Raw genomic sequence first — 19998 nt, 5'->3', positions numbered from 1 at the left:
GTCAATTCCTCACATCATAGATTTTTATTAATTGCTCTAACCCATCTTGGTGGGTATTTTGGTATTTTGATATCCATTTTGGTAATATAATTTTACGAGCCATATACATAGTTCTCAACCACATCACATGCATTTTCTGCTGGCAGGGTGCCTTTTGATATGATCCCTAGCAATGTCATTTTAGGATCAAAAGGAATCTGTGTAAAGCATAACACCATATAGTAAAGGAAGGTAGTATCAAGCTGCCTTTTAAGTGTCAAGGCATGTTAAATGTTATATGTAAAGAAAACATTTAATAAAGAAGAGATTAAACAAAAAAAAAAGCATAACAGATTTAAAATATCAAATACACCCTTCCAGTAGCAGTTTAGGACATCGCCACAGCATATGTATAAGTGTACCTGTATCAGTAATGCACCTTGGGCAGTTTGGTGTATCTACTTTACCCCAAGAGTATAGCTTTAAATTGGTATAATGGGATCTATGAATGATAAATAACTAAGTTAAGCACTATGAAGATGAAAGGGATACTTTAAATAAATTCTTCAATGTGTGTTCCCACTCCTCGTCGATAAGTGTTTCTAGATCCCTACTCCACCGCCCAAAAATATTCACTAGTGGATTTATATCTAGCTGCCGTTTGAAAAAGAGTATATATACTCCCTAAAAGTCCCTGTTTTATAGTTACTGCCAACGTTAAAATTGACAGAGGATTATAAATTAAAAGTCAGTGCCTGACCCCCAATTGTTTGAGAGACATTTGCCCCAATTTATGGACAGCCAAAAGCTAACCTTTAGACAGACAAAGGGGAAACAGCATGCTGATGTGCTCATACCTTTTCTTAGTCTGCCCTTACCTCCAGTTAGCATGTTCACTGTAAGCATACGTGAATGTCTGCAAAGTTTAATTTGCTTTTAGTCCTGCAACCTGGGTACTGTTTTGAGTTCAGTCTTAAAGCTAAGCTAAATTGCACAAAATACTCACCTTCCAGCTTAATGATGGTTTCTTATCTTACCGGCTGATGTCATCTTCTTCTAAGGCTATTTCAGAATTTTTCAGCCTCCAAATTGGCCAGTGGGGGATGATGTCATTCATTCTGGCACAACTGGAGTTTTCTGGGAATGCATCCTTAGCGGTGCATGTGCCGCTCAGTGTACATTTATTAGTAGACTGTGATCAGGCAGGTTAGGACCCACTGGGGGGTGATAAAAACAGGTGGTTAATCCACATTGTTACTGCTCTTCCCCAAACATCTACCTACAAGCAGACCTGGCAGCGCTTGGATGGGAACAATTGGATGCAGCAATTTTAGCACTACATGCAGAGTTTGACAGAAATCGCCACCTGTTAAACTCTCTCATATAAGTAAAGAGGGCCATGCTTGCAGTTGTAGTGTGGTCCCACATAATAAAATTGCTGTTTGGTAAAAAGGCCAAAAAATGCTGAGATCAGAAGTCAAAATATTGCCTCCTGAATGCTTGCAAACCTCCTTTCACAGTTTTCTTAAAAGCAATCCACCACAAAAAGCGGTAGACACAGCCACAAGTGTGAAAGGAGCTTATGTGTGTCTTATTGTAGAATAGATGTAGCACCTGCAATAAAAAGATGCTTGCTGCCAATTTGTATAATTTTAGATGTTGTCCCACTTTAAGGAAATAACCTATCAAACTTCATGGGGATGCTATACTCACACCACAAAAAAATATCTATTGAAAGTATTGTCCATAGCAACAAATCAGATGTTTGTGTTTGTATGAATCCAAGAAAAATGCTGCATTTTCTTCATCTAATGATCATAATAATGACTTGTTTATAGATCTCCTGGCAATTCCTCCAGACCTAACATCAGCAGCGGCAATGTACAGAGGACCTGTGTATGCCCTCCACGATGTATCTGATAAGATACCAATGACTAATTCACCTCTCCTCGACCCTCTTCCCAATTTGAAAATTAAAGTGTACAATTCATCTGGTGCCGTAACGCCTCAAGATGATCTTTCGGATTATTCATCAAAACTTTCTCCTCAAATTACTCAGTCTTTACTGGAAAATGACACTCTAAACACAAAGAACCAGAGCCTAGCAAGGCAGACAGATCCATCCTGCACTGCTTTTGGAACATTTAACTCACTGGGTGGACACCTGATCATACCCAATTCAGGTATGTATTTGAACATAAATTGACATATATGGTATAACAGGGCTGGGATGAAAATAATGGGGGTGGTTTATGTGTTTGGCCAAAAATGTGTTTTTTAGAATGGGATGGTCAAAACTCTGCCTGTTTAGAATAATTCTCCTTATCCCTGACTATTTGGCAAGTGTTTAAAAAATAAGGACGTGAAGGAAAATCACTCAATTCCCTTTGTTAGGCTAAAGAGAAATTGGAAATTCCATCAATGGGCTGCTGGCAACAAACTGAGCAAAATTCTAGTTAAGAGGATAGGTTTAGAGCCCTAATGCCCAACATACAGCTTTTTAGTAGTTACTGTGTGGCCCTCGATCCTCAGAAGCCCATAGTCAATATTTACCATGTCTTGTTTCTTACTCAAGGACAAAGAAGGAAAATATTAAATGGTCCACTGTGTTTTAAAATTTGCACATCATTTTGTAAATTGTTTACTGGTAGTGGAGATTTTTTTATTTGCACTTTAAAGTGTATGAATACAATTATATTTTCCTAAAAATATATGGTGCTGTGTTGGCACAATGAAATCCCCATTTCCAAGTGTGTCTTGATTGGTTCACTGGAAACATATATCCTCTTGTATTGCTTAATGACTAGGGGATGGTGCCTTGATATTTTTCCATCTGAGTTTTCTACCTTTCACTCATTTTAGAAGATATTAAAGAAGAACTTCACCAAGTCACCACAATTAAAAGTCAGCAACTACAAATACGGAATACAAATACAGCTACAAAAAAACAGTTGTGGATTTTAATTTTGTCTCCCTGCAGCTGATCCTCCTCACAGCTGCAGGTCCATGGCCCGACTATCTTGGATTTGGAAGCTGGCTGTGACTTCCTAATGAATCACAGCCAGCTCCCATTGTGCATACATGAGATCACATAATAGAGGGAAATTAATCCTGCAACCTCCTAGAGGTTTGCAACATCATCCTCACCTAGGTGAAGATAGAGGAAGAGAAAGTGGGTATCATCAAAAAACGGTACTCGCCCTCCACCAAAAAAATAAATAAAAAAACTGCAACTGGCAGTGTAAAGTTCCACTTTATAAGGAAGGTTTGGTGCCCTAGTGCCCAACCTGCAGCCTTTTTTTAGTTACTATTTGGCCTTTGGTCCCCAGCAGCTAGTAGTCAATGTTTATCTTGCCTATCTTACTCATGGATAGTGAAGAACATTTTTAAAGAATAAGTTCACTTTTTAAAAAAAGTGAACTACACATTTTGTTCAGGTAAAAAAAATTTAATGCATTTATTATTTCTTGTTGCAGGAGCTTGTAAAGCATTGCACCAGCGTAAAAATATACCCTTTAACGAAATGAGTTTCTATTAGATAAAATCATTTTGTTTATTTCTTTACACCTTCACACTTCTTCTATAAAAATGTATTCTTTTTCTCTTTCTTTGTATTGTTTTGAGTATTTCGGTAGACTGAGAGGTGCCAGCACTGCCCGGTGTCTTTTGTTATACTGCTCAACTAATCTCACTCCCAGATCTCTATAACATAAAGGCTATAGTTGAGTTAATACAAGATGTGGGCCCCTTTTAAGTGGGCAATCTGATCAGGGCTGCCTGTCAGTTTTTCAGGTGAACCTCATTGGATGGTCCAAATTTTCCTATAAACTGGCAAGTGTAAACTGACTTGTATCCATTTACATCCGCCTATCTCTGATCCGTTCTGGTCCACTAAAAAGAAAGAGAAGAGGATCTGTCTTCTTTTGTGTAGTCAGATCAGAGGTAGTCATGTGTAAACAGACAGCTGATCCATTTACACCCGACCACCCATAGAGCATAGCGGACTCAGTTCATGTCCACTCTGCATAAACTGGGCAGATACGGACCTGTCCTCTGCCTCCTCTGCTCTGCCCAGCTGGGGATCAGTGGATGAATCCCCTGCTGAGCAAAGTGGATCAATCCCATATGAAGGGGGCCTAAGTGTGCAGAGAATGCAAGGCAGCTCTCAATTTTCTGACAAGTGCAACTGTTTTCTTGCATTTCAGTCCCAAACAGCCAGTAGTTAATATTTCTCTTGTCTGGGTCGCTACTTAGGGAAAAAAGAAAGTTACTGCTCCTGGTGGATTGTGTTAGGATGATCAGTATGGTCTCAGAAGATCAAGGGTGCTGGCAATGCACAAGGCAACAAATGGAAAAAGAAAATATGGACAGCCGCACTCCAAAAAACCTTGATGGTTGTCTTTATTTAAAAAAGGAAAAATGCACTACAAGTCACAGCTCACAACACAGGAGTAAAACCACTGACGCGTTTCACAATATAAATTAGTGCTTAATCATAACTTGATTAAGCATTAATTTATAGTGCAAAACGCGTCAGTTGTTTTACTCCCGTGTTGTGTGCTGTGACTTGTAGTGCATTTTTCCTTTTTCCTTTTTTTAAATAAAGACAACCATCAAGGTTTTTTGGAGTGTGGCTGTCCATATTTTCTTTTCCCTACTTAGGGACAGTGAAAAAAAAAATGTCAACTACATTAGTTTCTATCAAACAGATATAACAAAATGCTTCCAATGGTATACTTTACCAGACCAAATAGAACAAATAAGAGAAGTTCATTGTTAGGATTTACATACACTTCACAAATGCTCTTTCCATTTACTGCGAACTAGAAACATTATGAATACTAATTAAACAAATACAAACCTTTACTTTCAGTTGCGTGTATCCATCCTTTTTGTGCTGGTATAACTGTCGTTGACCTACATAGTATGTAATCCATTCAAGGCTTTCTGTGGTTTGCACAGTTCCATAGCACAAAGTTGTATAATGTTCACATTAGAGCTTTGATTGTACAAGTAGTCTAAAATACAGCACATTTTTCTCTTTCCATCTGGAATGAATATTACTCAGAAATTGGACTTGCATTACTTCCAGATTTCTATTGTGTATTTCCCTAATACATATGATTAAATGTTTGTTTTTCTAAAAAAGAAAAATAAATAAAACAGTCTTTCAGTCTTTTCCTACCATTTCACCTCATACCAATTATTTTGCTTTTGAGAGCCATAAGTAGAGCTTCAATCGCCATGGCAACATATCTCATATTGGCTTTGAGGACTTTGAGGAATCCAACACTGGCCTGTAAAATGAATTATTTTTATGAAAACATAAATGCAAGCTTGAAACATGAATTGCCTGTCTTCCTTTTACAAGTATTATCTCCTATTATTTAATTGATTTTTTTGTTTGTTTGTTTTTTTCATCTTCATATTCTTTAGGCGTGAGCTTGCTGATTCCTGCTGGGGCAGTACCTCAGGGAAGAGTGTATGAAATGTATGTCACTGTTCACAGAAAGGAGAACATGAGGTAACTGTCTGTGTTTAACATCTGCTTACTCTTACACAACGACATTGGTGGTCAATTGTCGCTCAAAGAGAAACAATACCCTCTTCTGATTTAAAGCACAGAACAAAGTATTTTTGTCTCTTTTATATATATATATATATATATATATATATATATATATATATATATATATATATATATATATATATATACAGTGACTATTTTAATTTATATACTGTATGATATAGTGATGACAGTTAATCCACTGCTGGGGCACATTATCACATTGCTGTTGTCTTTATGATCCCCACCGCTGGGCAGCCAATAGGAAGTTTCCACATCACTCAGGAAGTGATGTAGCCCCCCAGAGTAAGGACCCTCCTCCTCTGAGAGGATAGAGGTTTCAGGACCGAGTTCAGCTTTAGACCATTGTTTTTTTGCGAGTATATGAGGCTTTTAGATTAGTTTTTTTCTTAACTCAATTAGAAGGATGGGTGGAATAAAGGTTGGATGGAGCTCAGCTTTAGTTTTTGATAAAGCAAGGATAGTTACAGTAAACCGAATCACATTTCTTGTTCTCATTGTGGAGATTTCTCTTTATTTTCCTGTCTTCTTGTAGACACAACGGGAAGTTAAGAGTACATTTTAATCTTAAACAGTTTCCAATAGAATGGTATTTTTATTAAAAGATTGTGCACTTTATTTTTTATCTGGTGACAACTAAACTCAAAATCTTTCGTTCTCTTATGCCCTGTACACACGATCGGATTTTCCGTCCAAAAAAGTTGGATGTGAGCTTTTGGTTGGAAATTCAGATTGTGTGCATGCTCCATCCAACATTTTCTGTCAGAATTTCCACCAGCAAAAGATTGAGAGCAGGTTCTCTATTTTTCCGACGGAAAAGGTTCCTATCGGAAATTTAGTTCATCTGTATGCAATTCCGACGTGCAAAAAAACATGCATGCTCAGAATCAAGTAGAAGATCCGAACTGCCTATTGAACTTCATTGATCTTGGCTCATCGTACGTCTTGTATGTCACCGCGTTCTTGACGGTCGGAATTTCAGACAAGATTTGTGTGACCGTGTGTATGGAACACAAGTTTGAGCCAACATTCCGTCAGGAGTCGGAATGTCCGATCGTGTGTACGGGGCATGACACATTTAGTCTTTCATATTAAAGCTCTAGTCATTTACTCAATAGATAATACAAACAAGGAGTACATTACAGAGTCTGTACATATAATTGGAAAGATTATACATAGAGTAATAAAGATTTGTAGCGTAAGGTGTCCATGGGAACTGAGGAGCATGAGAAAGGAAATGTTCTCAATTAATTTACCCCATAGGTCACCTTCACAGTCATTGACACAATGTACTTGTGGATTAAAGCATGTCTTCCAATAAAAAATAAAAGTTTTAAATATTTTCAATAGTAAAGCATAATGAAAAATGACATTTAGTTTGGTATGTTTATTTTAAATTGGGATATGTTAGTTACTTGCAATATTCTTTTATATTACATCTCTATTATTTGCAGCACTCAAGTTAAACATTTAGGGCCGGATTGAGAAAGGAGATACAGCAGCGTATCTCCAGATACGCCGCCGTAATTTAAAATGTGCGCTGTCGCATCTTTACGCCGATTCACAAAGCTAGATACGCCTGAAAACATGGCTTCAGCCGACCGACGTAACTTGCTTACGCCGGCGTATCGTGGTCGCATAGTTACGCTGAACGCATTCGGCGTTCCCATTAAAAAATATGCAAATGAGTAAGATACGCAGATTCACAAACGTAGTTGCGCCCGGCGTATCAATATACGTCATTTACGTAAGGCGTCTGACTGGCGTAAAGTTACCCCTGCTATATGAGGTGCAGCCAATGTTAAGTATGGACGTCGGAACAGCGTAGAATTTTACAGGTTTTACATCAGTTGCGTAAGTCGTCCGTGAATGGGGCTGTGCGTAGGTTACGTTCACGTCGACTAAGCATTGAGCGGGCGTGATACTGAGCATGCGCCGTTCGCTAAGCACGTCATTTACGTGGGGTCACGAGTCATTAACATACAACACGCCCACTACCAGCCTAGTTTGAATTAGGCGGGCTTACGCCAGCCCATTTACACTACGCCGCCGTAACTTAGATCGCAAGTTCTTTGTGAATACGGGACCTGCCGCTCTAAGTTACGGCGGCGTAGTGTATCTGGAATACGCTACGCTCGCCTAAAGATAGGCATTTCTTTCTGAATCCGGCCCTTAAATTGGGATGACATTTCTTAGATGAGAGAAAAAGCAGAAATAAGTAATAATGTCAAAGCTGCAGTCTTCCTGCATGTGTCGTTGAATGCAGGTCTAATAATCTCAGGCTTCAGGTACTGGGGGAAAGTCTTATGCCGCATACACACGATCGGTCAAACTGATAAGAACGGTCTGATGGACCGTTTTCATCGGACCAAACCAATCGTGTGTGGGCCCCATCGGTTATTTATCCATAGGTTAAAAAAAAGCAATCTTGTTTAAAATTTAACCGATGGATACCTAACCGATAGAACAAAACCGATTGTTTGTAGGCACGTCCATCGGTTAAAAATCCAGGCATGCTCAGAATCAAGTTGATGCATGCTTGGAAGCATTGAGCTTCGTTTTCTTTAGCACATCGTTGTGTTTTATGTCACCGCGTTCTGACACGATCATTTTTTTCACCGATGGTGTGTAGGCACGACTGACCATCAGTCAGCTTCATCGGTTAACCGATGAAAACGGTCCATCAGACCATTCTCATCGGTTTGACCGATCGTGTGTAGGCGGCATAAGTGCTTAGACAACACACAAAGGTTAGTTAGAGTTCAAGTATAATGAAGAATATAGGTGTAGTTGGTGAATGAATGTACAGTATCTCCCACCCTGCACAGCTAGACAGAGTATTTCACCACCCGCTGGAGACTCAGTGCTTGCAGCATTGTTTTTGTATTGTATTAGGGGAATTGAACTTGGATGGGGTTGAGGGAATTATGGGACGCCCACTTGATCAGCAAATAATTTTTCAGGGACAAAACTTGTATATACATTTATCCTGTTACCTCCAGCACAATCTTGCTTGTAGAACAAGACCCAGACTACGGGCTCCCTCAATGGCCACTGACAGCCTAAAACTCTATCTCCAGCTTCCACCAAAACTTCATTGCCACCAGCTGGGCTGACCCCTGCCAGTCCAACTATTGGGGATTGGTCAGGGCCCTCTAAATACTCCAAGCAGCTCCTTCTCACCTCCACTCCGATTCTTCTAGAATCTTCTACCAGTTTATAGAAGTAGGGAGAGGTCTTAGAGACGCTGTCTATGAGTCATACCAGCCTCCCTGATTCACTAGCCCCGACCCAAATAAAACAACAAAGTCTTGGCTGCCAGACAATTTACCTACACTAACAAAAATACTTGCACGTTAGCAACACAGGAAATTTGGCCTTAGTACTTAGTACTCCTCTATAGAAAAGGGTGGGTGGATGAAAGTAAAGGCCTTGTCCATTAATCAGTCAAGTGTTTTTAGTAGCTATGTCAGGTGTAGATGGAACGATGGATGGAATGAAGGTATTTAGATAAAACTGAGGGTTCTGGGGTAGAATACCTGTTTTTACAATATTTGCTATCATATTACTCCAGAAGAGCACATCACAGGTGTCCGTGACCTTCTCCACTGGTTCCATGCAGGCCCACACAAATGTGGAAAAATGTCTGGAGTCATTAAATGGTAAAATGATGCTTTGCTTTATTTCTCTTAAATATCAGCTTGCAGATTTGTCAGATATTATACAATACTTTAATTGCCATGGCAGGTGGTATAGGACTGAAAAGGACTCGGGGGAGGGGGGGTGGTAATGAGGTAAATACATATTTGTGTACAGAAAAGCATACAGAATAAGGCAGTGCAAAATAGGGAAACTATGGCATTCAACACAGAGTGTAACACTACAGCATTACCTCATTTTGTAAAGCTATATGTTCCCTATTCTGCAATACCTCATTTTGTGTACAATGCTGTATGTTATCGATTTCTCACCGCCTTATTTAGTATACAATATTGTATGTTTCCTATTTCACACCTCCTAATTCCATATGCCATGCTGTACATTCTGTATTCCTTGCTGCCTCTTATCATATTCCATGCTGTGTGTTCCCTGTTATGCACTTCCTTATATCCTTCCTTGTAGTTTTCTATGTTTCACACTGCCTCATTCTGTATGCTGAACTGCAAATTCCATATAGAGCATTGTATAATAAATTGAGTATTGTGGAATAGGGAACATACAACATAGTATTTAAAATGAGGCATTGCAGAGTATGGAACTCTCAACATGGTATACAAAATGAGCCAGTGCAGAATGGAGTATGTACAGCATGGCAATTGAAATGAAGTGGTGGTTAAAAGGAGCATACATTATGGCATACAGGATGAGGCATTGTAAAACAAGGAACATATAACATGGTATGCAGAATGATGTGTTGAAGAACGGGTGGCATAATGCATGGCAAACAGAATGAGGCGGTGCTGAATAAGGAAAGTACAGCATGTTTTACGGAATTATGCATTGTGGAATAGGAAACATACAGCATTACAAACTAAATGAGGTATTGTGGAATAGGGAGCATAAAGCATGGGGAATGGCATGAGACTTGGTGGCACAGAGCATATACAGCATGGCAAAAAGAACAAGGATATTTCAAAAGGAATGTGGAAGTAAAGAATAGGGAATGTACAATATAGCATACAAAATAAGGCATTGCAACAAAGGGAACATATATCAGAGTGAGATAGTGAAGAGTAGTTACAAGGAACCTTAAAAATGGCATACTTCTGCTGCTTACTCTAACCCCATCCAAATCTCAATCAATGTGGGAACACACACGATTTGACAGCTCACCCGATCATCACTTTCACTTGTAAACACAGAAGCCATTAGAGGAAGTCTACCGCTACTTGTTTCTTTTTCCACACTTTGCAATAGATGTCATCTGTCAGAGCCACTGAGGAAGCACCCTCACCCCCCCGCTGGCTCTGTTCTAGAGTCCTGAATTAGCCTCGCTGACATGGTAGAGGTAGAGGAGGGGGATTATCTTTCACCTAAGCACCTAAACAAATGCATTTTGGGCAGCCAAAGAATAAAAAGTTCAATTTTTTCTACATATTTAAGCTAAAAAGAACTTAAAATATAACTAATACTTTATATGTACTATTTTTTTCTATGTTTTAAGTTCTTTTTTTTGCAACATGATCGTCTTTACAGAACAGCTTAAATGCTGAACTTTTTTCTTTATTTCGTCAATGTATACTGTCCAGGTCCTTTCATGTTCACAAGCAGAATCATGTGCTTGGCTATTCTTGTCGACTAGATCAATGCGGCAAATTATTATTCAAGTGGCAGTGCTGCCAAAACTTATTATTTCATGTGACTGTGTAGTACAGATGCATTCTTCACAATGAATTGGTTTATGAACACAGTGTAATCTTCTTACATCTCTTCGAGTCATGTACAGCACTGGGAGGGAATCCATCAGTGAAAGCATGTGATTCACAACTACCACTGCAAATGTTCCTGTGACCTACTTAATTAACCAGTTCTACTTGAATACTTCCATATTTAACGAAATGTACCTGCTTAATGAATACCTTAATATTTTTTTTCTCAAACAAATATTTTAAAAAATGTTGTGGGGTGAGAATAAAATCGTAAGGCACCAGTTTTGGATTTTCCATCTAACATTGTAAGTGTGGTATAAACTCAAGCCAGCACATTTACATGATAGTAAAAAAAAAATAACTTGTTTTCCTTAGCATTAGCCTGGGTTACCTTAAAAAATACTTATGTAATAGCACACAGCTAAATGCAGATTTCCATTGGGGGCACAGTGAATATGCCACAAGGGTGACAGGGGGTTCACAACTCTTTTGTTCATCAACCCCTTCATGATGTTTCAGATTGTTGTTCTTCTACCCCAAACATTTGTTATAGGAAAATAATTTTATAAAAATAAATTTAAGTTATAGTACTACAAATAATAATAATAATAATAATAATAATAATAATAATAATAATAATATTCATATTCATATTCTTGTAAATAGTGTCTATATTTCCTCATGGTGTCGGAAGATTAATTTAAGTTGATGGCAGTGCTGAATTGTTAATGAATACACAGCAATAAGTTTATTTGCACCACTCCTATTGCTTTGGGTTTAAAATATATCCACTGGCTCTCCAAAAGTGGGTATACAGTACTTACTGGTTCTCCAACAAAGTTTTAGGTGGATGTATTCATCAGCTCTCCAACAGAATCTGAAGCGAGGGAGTATGCTACATTTGAGAAGAGAACATGTTTTTATATCCTTCCCTAAGGGGTATGGTGAATGGTCACAGGCCCCTGGGTAACACTGCTTCATCACTAGCCACCTCAACTTCAAGGTTAAAGCCTGGTCCACACTATTCCTTTTTTTTTGTTCAACCCAGAGGGCTGAACGATAAAAAACTGAAAAGCCTAGGAAAAGCCAATGTACTAACTATGCAATGTTAGTATAGCGATTTCCATCACCATTGGCTAAGAGTGCTGATCAGATGATGATCAGCAGACCTTTTATGGTCATCTTCATTCTTACGGACTGGATACCGTACACATGGGCTGACTGTCACATCTGATGTGTACGGCCCTTTAAGGGCTGGCATGGAGCTCTACAGAGATCTTTAGAACCTTGACCATGTTATAGACCACTTGGACAGTCCCATTGACCCTTGGGAATTAATATTGACCACTTTAGGATATAGAATGAACTTGCAGAGGGTGTGAAATACAGAACCAGCAGTGTGTTTTTTGCAAGCAGTTTGGTGTGTCTCTCTTTGAGTTCAAAGCTAGACATCATCACTAGTTAGCTGCATCTGTTTATTTCAAACACTATTAAGAAAATAAATAAAAACATCATAAGCCCACTAAACGTATATATCAAGTTTAACTTGAATTATACTGATTTGACACAGCAAAATATAATAGAAAAAGTAAGTGTAAGACAGCTTTTGTTTTATTTTGTTTTTAGAACAACCAAAAATGGCTTTTGGTCATTCTAAACTTTTCTTTATTGCAATTAATGTATTATTCATACAAGCAAGTATTTTTTTTCTAGGTTATTTAGGTTATTGCTAACTTAAAAACAAGTGTTTGATATTAGCTTATGTTTGAAGGGTCCCTATTTTATTCCACATGGAGCTTCTGACATTTTGTTGCTGAGTCTTATCACTGTATAATTTTATGTTCTTGTTGTAATGTGTAGCTGCCACTGAATTCGATCCCTGGTGATCTTCACTTTGCTGTGCACTTGTCAAGATGATCATACTTCTCAAGTGGCTGTCTCCACTTTAGAAGTGGCATTGAGGTCATGATAGCCTTTAAAAAGAGACTGTTTGGATTGCAACAAAGGATGCTACTTGAGTTAAGCAAAGTCATAAAATACGCTCAAAAGTGAGGACGTGAAGAGGCAGTGTAAAATTATACTAGATGCTGTAATCAAATACAAACCCTATGGATTTTCTTGCTTTGAGAATGCATTTTATTGGATTACAAAATAGCCTCTGTAATAATCATTGATTTAGAGTTAATTATTGTTTTCAAGAAAGAAATGTGTTTAGCACAAGTACTTCTAAGGCAATTCTTAAAAACACACGTGAAGTTTTCAAAAAATGTAGCTCAGATGATTCACATAGTACACATCACAGCAATATGCAGTAACCCACAGAAGCCAATCTACTGATAATAAAGGTTTCAAAGCAAGTACCAAGCCAGTGAAGATTCTGACCTGCATTCCAGTTCCCTTCTAAATTAGAATCAACATGACAGCCAGAAAACATGCATTTTTAGATGTGATCAAAATGTATTTCTCTCATGAAAGATTTTCTCTGTTTAGACAACCATGGTAATGGCCACCATGAACTGAATGTAAATGATAAAACCTGACATGTGTCATCGCAGAACCTAAGTTTTCGTTGAATGCTTGCATGAAGTTGTGCCTTTCATACACTGTCAGCACAGATTTTAGTTACTGATGTTTACTAGAATTTGGAAACCTTGTTTTTCTTTTTTGGTATCATTTTGATGACCTTGGGGATATGATGATGTTGTTTTGAAGTCTAGTGCATCGGTCACAGTTCATTATGGCACAAAACACTTGCTTTCTGTTCATTAGAGTTGGGTACTGTATCCATCAGAGACTTCCGTGACGCTAAACTTTTTGAAGTTTAGACAGAATGCCACGTGATCTGTTCACATGGGCAAAGACTGCGTTAATTAGTGTCTAGACAAGACAAGTTAGTGCAAGAAGGCTTGTGCGTGGCTCCCACAGGCTTATCGGGCTAAATTGGTAAAGAATCTATTTGAAAACCATTCATCTATAATTTAAACATTTTCAAACAATTACATTTTTTTTATTAGCAGGACCGCTTTGTAATTCTGAAATGCATCATTAAACAAGTGATGGCAGCTCAATAAATATCTGGTCATTTTGTGATCAAACTAGTAAAAGATGACTTCTGATTGGCTGCTATGGGACAGTTGCTAGGACTTTTTTAATTGAAGCTGTAAATACATTACCTCTGCTAATAGAGTTTGTACCACTAGGGTATATCTGTTTATTTTTCTTTGTTCTGTTTCAGTTTTTGCACGTTAGTCTCTAATGTCTTGCCCTACAAAAGCATATTACAATCTGCTCACTTGGGGCATGTACTTAAACATAGCTTATTTGAGCTCTACTATACATTTTGGTTGCTTTTATTCAAAGGGCAAAACAAAAACAGGGCTTATTTCAGTAAATGTGTATAAATTTGATTCTTTAACACAGAGAACATAAACCTGATCAGAACCTTAATGAAAAAAGCAGTCAGGATAAAATTGCTAGTAAACCTACATGATATAAGGTTGTGCACTCTTGGAATTGCTTTTTTAAATTGTGAACTGCAGAAGTTAGTGTGCTGAAGGTTTGAGTCTGTCGCTAGCAGGTGAATACAGGTTTTTAACAGTGAATGAGAACAACTGTCTCCATTTGATGGGATAAGCATTGTTTGTAATCACTAGTCAGTGCTTGGAGCACATAGAAGCTCAGACAGACCTTTCCTATTCAGGCCCAAACTTCATAGACTTTTTTTTAAAGTTGTGTATATAAAACCATTATGCACACTGCATATTTATTTATTAATGAATCAAGTGCTTTTCTCAGGATTATGTTTTTAACAGAATCAAAACTTTGGACAGTTAACATAAACCTGTAAAGTATTTTTATATGTGCAAGAAGTACTTGAAACAAATTTTCTCCGCTCACTAGATCAAATAATAAAATGCATCAATTTACTAAAAGTCTGAGTTTCTCATTTTTTTTCTAGGCCACCCATAGAAGACAGTCAGACACTTCTAACTACTGTCGTAACTTGTGGGCCACCGGGAGCACTGATGACTAGACCAGCCATTATTACGATGCATCACTGTGCAGAGACGGATTCAGAAGACTGGAAAATCCAGCTGAAAGAGCAAACTATACAAGGCCAATGGGAGGTAAGTGATATGCTAAGGTAACATGAAGGCAGAATCCATTCCTCAAGGCAAAATGGTTTATAATATTAGATAAAATAGATATAGACCAACTAATTTTAACTATGGAAGAGTTGTAAACACAAAAATCGTATTCAATAGAGCGCTATAAAGTGATGTAACAAATCGCATACTGGTACATTATATGAAACTTACATTAAAATGAAGCCCTTCAGTGGTGCGCTGTCACCGCTGACAGGACTTCAATCTTCAACTGGTCTTCCTTCCGGGTTGACGGGATCCGATCCTTTGATTGGACGAGCTGTGATGATGTCACTCTTTGTGGCACATGACTGTGAAGGAGCAGCACGGGCATGCCGCTCCTTCAGAGCGCAGTCGCGTGTGACTTCACCGGTGGCTTCGCAAGCAAATATCTCCTAAACGGAGCATGTTTAACCCTTTTGCCGCAAGATCCATACGGACCTAACGGCGGGGGGTATTGCACACAATCCAGTGGCTGCAGCCTGTGGAAATATTTGTGAATCTGACAGGCAGACTACTGCCTGTCAGATGAGAGCATTCGGGCGGCGCTGCTGCCACTCGATCACTCTCACACACCCCCGGTACCTGCGCTCACACCGCTGACGCACTCCCGCCATGCTTACCGGGCTCAGCTTGTCCATCAGCGTACCCGGGACAGTCATGGCGGGTGCCGGCGTGTAGAGGGGAAGGAGAAAAGCGGCTACACGTCCGCTCTCCTCCCTTCTTGCAGTGACCCAGAAAGTGACGTCTCTGACGTCACTTCCGGGTCACATTCTCGGTGTCCTCGGCTCGCTTTGCCGGTGTAGGATATTTTGCAGTGCGATCTGTATTGCAAAACATTCAGTGGAATACAAGGGAGACATGCAGGGTCTTTTCAATGAAGAGAATCTGTCACCAAAAAATCATCGCCTAGGGGACTGTTTTGCAAAAAAAATAAAGTTGCACCCAAGCACATAAAATCCCCCCCCCCCAAGTTTTATACACATGTAAACGCATGAGTCGGGACACCTACACGTGAAAACGTTGATTGCAATACACATGCTACATATTGCCGTGTACACCAGAGTGAGAGCTTTAATTCTAAGGCCCCGTACACACGATAGAATCCATCCGCAGATAAATCCCAGCAAATGGGTTTCTGCGGATAGATCCTATGGTGTGTACACGCCAGCGGATCTGTTTCCGCGGAGAAATCTCCTCTGGGATGGATTCCAGCAGATCGGATATTTGCTGTGATGCACAACAAATCCATCTGCTGGAATCCATTCCAACGGATGGATCCGCTCGTCTGTACAGACTTACCGGATCCATTCGTCCAAAGGGATTCCCCGCACGCGTCGTAATGATTTGACGCATGCGTGGAATTCCTTATATGACAGCGTCGCGCCCGTCGCCGCGTCATAATAGCGGCGACGGCGCGACACGTCATCGGCAGAGGATTTCAGCGCGGATTTCAATGCGATGGTGTGTACACGCCATCGCATAGAAATCCTCTGAAATCCTCGAGAGGATTTATCCGCGGATACGGTCCGCTGGACCGTATCTGCGGATAAATCCTCTCGTGTGTATGGGGCCTAAGACAAGACCTCCTCCGTAACACTAAACTGATACCTATAGGGGGTCTTTGAAGCGTTGCCTATATAAAATAAAGCGTACTAAAGTTTGACGCCATTTTACGGGTGCAATTTTTTTTTAAGGTTTGGCATGTTGGGTATCTATTTACTTGACATAACCTCGTCTTTTATATTTTGCCAAAAATGTGGGTAATGTATTGCGTTTGTTTGCCCTAAAATTCACATTAGTGTGTTTTCTACTAAAATATTGGGCTTCCTAGACCTTTGCAGTAATATCGTGTTACATAAAAAATGTAACTACTGCTATTTTATTCTCTAGAGTGTCTGCTTTCCGAAAATATATAATGTTTGGGGTTTTGTGTAATCTTCAGGCCTAAAATTATTTTTTAAACATGTGTGCAAAAAACACCAAAATGGCCCTGGCAGCGAAAGGGTTAAGAGATATTTATTGCAAATACAATAAAACCTTGAACTGCGAGCATAATTCGGAAGCATGCTTGTAATCCAAAGCACTTGTGTATCAAAGCAAGATGATTCGTTCCACAACCATTTATTCATAGGTCTTTCAGTTTATAGTCCATATAAAAAGATTATAGCAATGTGACTAGGTTGTGTAACCATGAAATGTCCATCCACAAATGGAAGCCTCCACAAGGGGATTAGAAGCAAAATCCAGCAGGAGCTACAGAGTATAAAAGAGAAGAGGCGCGCCTCTAAGTGTAGCAATATGGTTAAATTTAATGAAGGTACAACATTTAGCAACTGACATGGATGATGATTAAAAGAGGCACATCTAAGTATACAGACATCCGTGGTAAAGCTGTCTGCAATCGGGAACACTACACTGCAGTAGAGCAATCTGAAAGCGAGGCTTGAACCACTCGTGGTGCGCAGCGTGGAAGGAACGAGGTCAATGGTGGTGTACAGAATGGTCTATGTGGACATCTTTACCCCAGATGTCTGTATACTTAGATGTACCTGTTTTAATCATCAACCATGTGAGTTTCTAAATAGTGTACCTTTATTAAATGTAACCATATTGCTACACTTAGAGGCGCCTCTCTTCTCTTTTCTTCTTTCAATTGGTTTTTATTGGTTCATAAAAAAGAGTGACAGTACAAAAATTGCAGTTATCTATACAAGTGCATACAATTTTTCAACATTTGTCAATGCAGAACCAACGGATATTTGCGTAAAATTAGTAGTGGGAATTCTCTTCTCTTTTATACTCTGTTGTGACATGATGCCCCTTGTATATCAAGACATCGCTTGTATATCAAATCAAAATGTATTACAAAATTTAGCTTGTCTTGCAAAACGCTTTCAAACCAAGTTACTCTCAAACTAAGGTTTTACTATATAGGTAAGCTTTATTATAGGGTTACCTATTGGTAAATATTAAGCAGGGGAGTTTACTCCCACTTTAACTGCTATTTATTAAAATATTATCTGAAAAAATATGGAATGTACTTATGATTTTAGAGCAGGGGGTGGACTGACCATTCAGGCACTGGACACTGGGGGCCCCATAATCTCCTATTGCTTGAGGCCCCATAATCTCCTATTGCCTGAGGGCCCCATAATCTCCTATTGCCCGAGGGCCCCATAATCTCCTATTGCCCGAGGGCCCCATAATCTCCTATTGCCCGAGGGCCCCATAATCTCCTATCGCCCGGGGGCTCCATAATCTCCTATTGCCCGGGGGCCCCATAATCTCCTATTGCCCGGGGGCCCATAATCTCCTATTGCCCGGGGCCCCATAATCTCCTATTGCCCGCGGGCCCCATAATCTCCTATTGCCCGGGGGCCCCATAATCTCCTATTGCCCGGGGGCCCCATAATCTCCTATTGCCCGGAGGCCCCATGAGTTGTCATAGGGTTGCCACTTCATCCCTTTAAACCAGAACACATATTGATTACACAGGTTCTGTGGCTGATTAAGGTGATAATTAAACTCACTTGGTGCCTTATCTGCCTTAGAACCTGTGTAATTCATATGTGTTCGGGTTTAAAGGGATGAGGTGGCAACCCTAAGTTGTCAGTCCGCCCCTGTTTTAGAGGTATGTACTTGTATTCTGATACTAACTGAGGAATTGCGCAGCCGTAGCACCTAATTACTGAAATAGGTTTGTATTAGCCTTGCAGACCCTGGGTCCTGGCTTCAAATCCCATGAAGGACATGCATGTTTGTATGCTCCCACTTGTTTGCATAGGCATCCTCTGGATACTCCAGTTTTCTTCCACATTTCAAAAATGATAGTTGAATTGACTTCCTACCTACCTGGGCCTGGTGTGTATGAGTGCATTAGGGGTATTATTTTTTATAAGATCCTTTGGGGGAAAGTAATGGATGTATTGATCTGTGTATTACTTAAAATCGCTATGTAATATGTTTTATATAGCTAACAGATAAATGCATAAATAGCTAATATCTTTCATCAAGGAATGGTTACTAAACATTCCCTTAGTGTATTGGTGGCCACATATATTGATATGTTTGAATCAATCATTCATTGAAACTAAACTGACCGAGTTGAATAAAAATTGTGAACCAAAAAGGTGAGCTTCTGATTGATTTAGGCTCTGTCAAGTTGGTCAGCCTATGGTGGAATTTTGATGATTTCTTTTGAGCCATCGAAAAAACATCTGCACGTACTGTGTGTTATAGAACCATTCATAATATAGATTCAGTAAGCAGTCTTTTTTATAGATCGCTTAGATTTATTACCGGTAGATAAAAGTTTTGATCAATAGATTTGGTCAATATATTTGATCAATATATTCTGCAAAATGCATAACTATATTGTATCATTGAATAATTTCATCAATGATAGATTGTTTGTTTGAGATGATTTCGTAGTAGGTCAATTACAAAGCACTTCACGTATGGCCATCATGACATTATCGGCACAGAGTTATGTGCGAAGTGCCATATCAATCAGTCCGAAATCATCTTTGATAACTACGACAACTTAATAGGTGAATTATTATTTATTACTGTGGGTAATCGCATAGTAAAATTATTGTTAACTCATCTCCAGTGCTGTTTCACTGGTTCATATCATCCCATGCTTAAATTAGCATACAAACTGAAAATATATATCTTAATATTTAGTTATAAACATGTGACCAAGCATTTTATCATTAAATTTATGTAATGTCCTCATTGTAACAATTAACATCGCTGCCTTGGTGGGGAATAAATGAGTTTAAATGACTTGCTGTTTAATGCCTCTAGTCAGCTAGTTGTTTTCTTTTCTCTGTAGTACCGTTTGAAAGGAGGAAATAAAAAAATTGCAGCATGCTTTTGGCAATAGCACCCCATAGTGGCGAAGGTGCAATAG

The 19998-nt window shown here is 39.1% G+C and overlaps 1 protein-coding gene across 4 annotated transcripts in view; it reads left to right on the top strand.

The window, feature by feature from the left end:
• Positions 1 to 19998, top strand: part of UNC5C (unc-5 netrin receptor C) — a 490092-nt gene that overhangs the window by 447769 nt on the left and 22325 nt on the right. For all 4 annotated transcript variants that reach the window (XM_040328065.1, XM_040328051.1, XM_040328072.1 and 1 more), the window contains 3 exons: positions 1818 to 2162; positions 5416 to 5503; positions 14894 to 15062. In XM_040328065.1, coding sequence (XP_040183999.1) covers positions 1818 to 2162; positions 5416 to 5503; positions 14894 to 15062 — 602 coding nt within the window. The remainder of the gene's footprint in view (positions 1 to 1817; positions 2163 to 5415; positions 5504 to 14893; positions 15063 to 19998) is intronic.

This window comes from Rana temporaria, chromosome 1 (genome assembly GCF_905171775.1).
Source record: "Rana temporaria chromosome 1, aRanTem1.1, whole genome shotgun sequence".
NCBI lineage: Eukaryota > Metazoa > Chordata > Amphibia > Anura > Ranidae > Rana > Rana temporaria.
The sequence above is the reverse complement of the archived record's forward strand: the minus strand, read 5'-3'. Positions and strand labels throughout refer to the sequence as shown.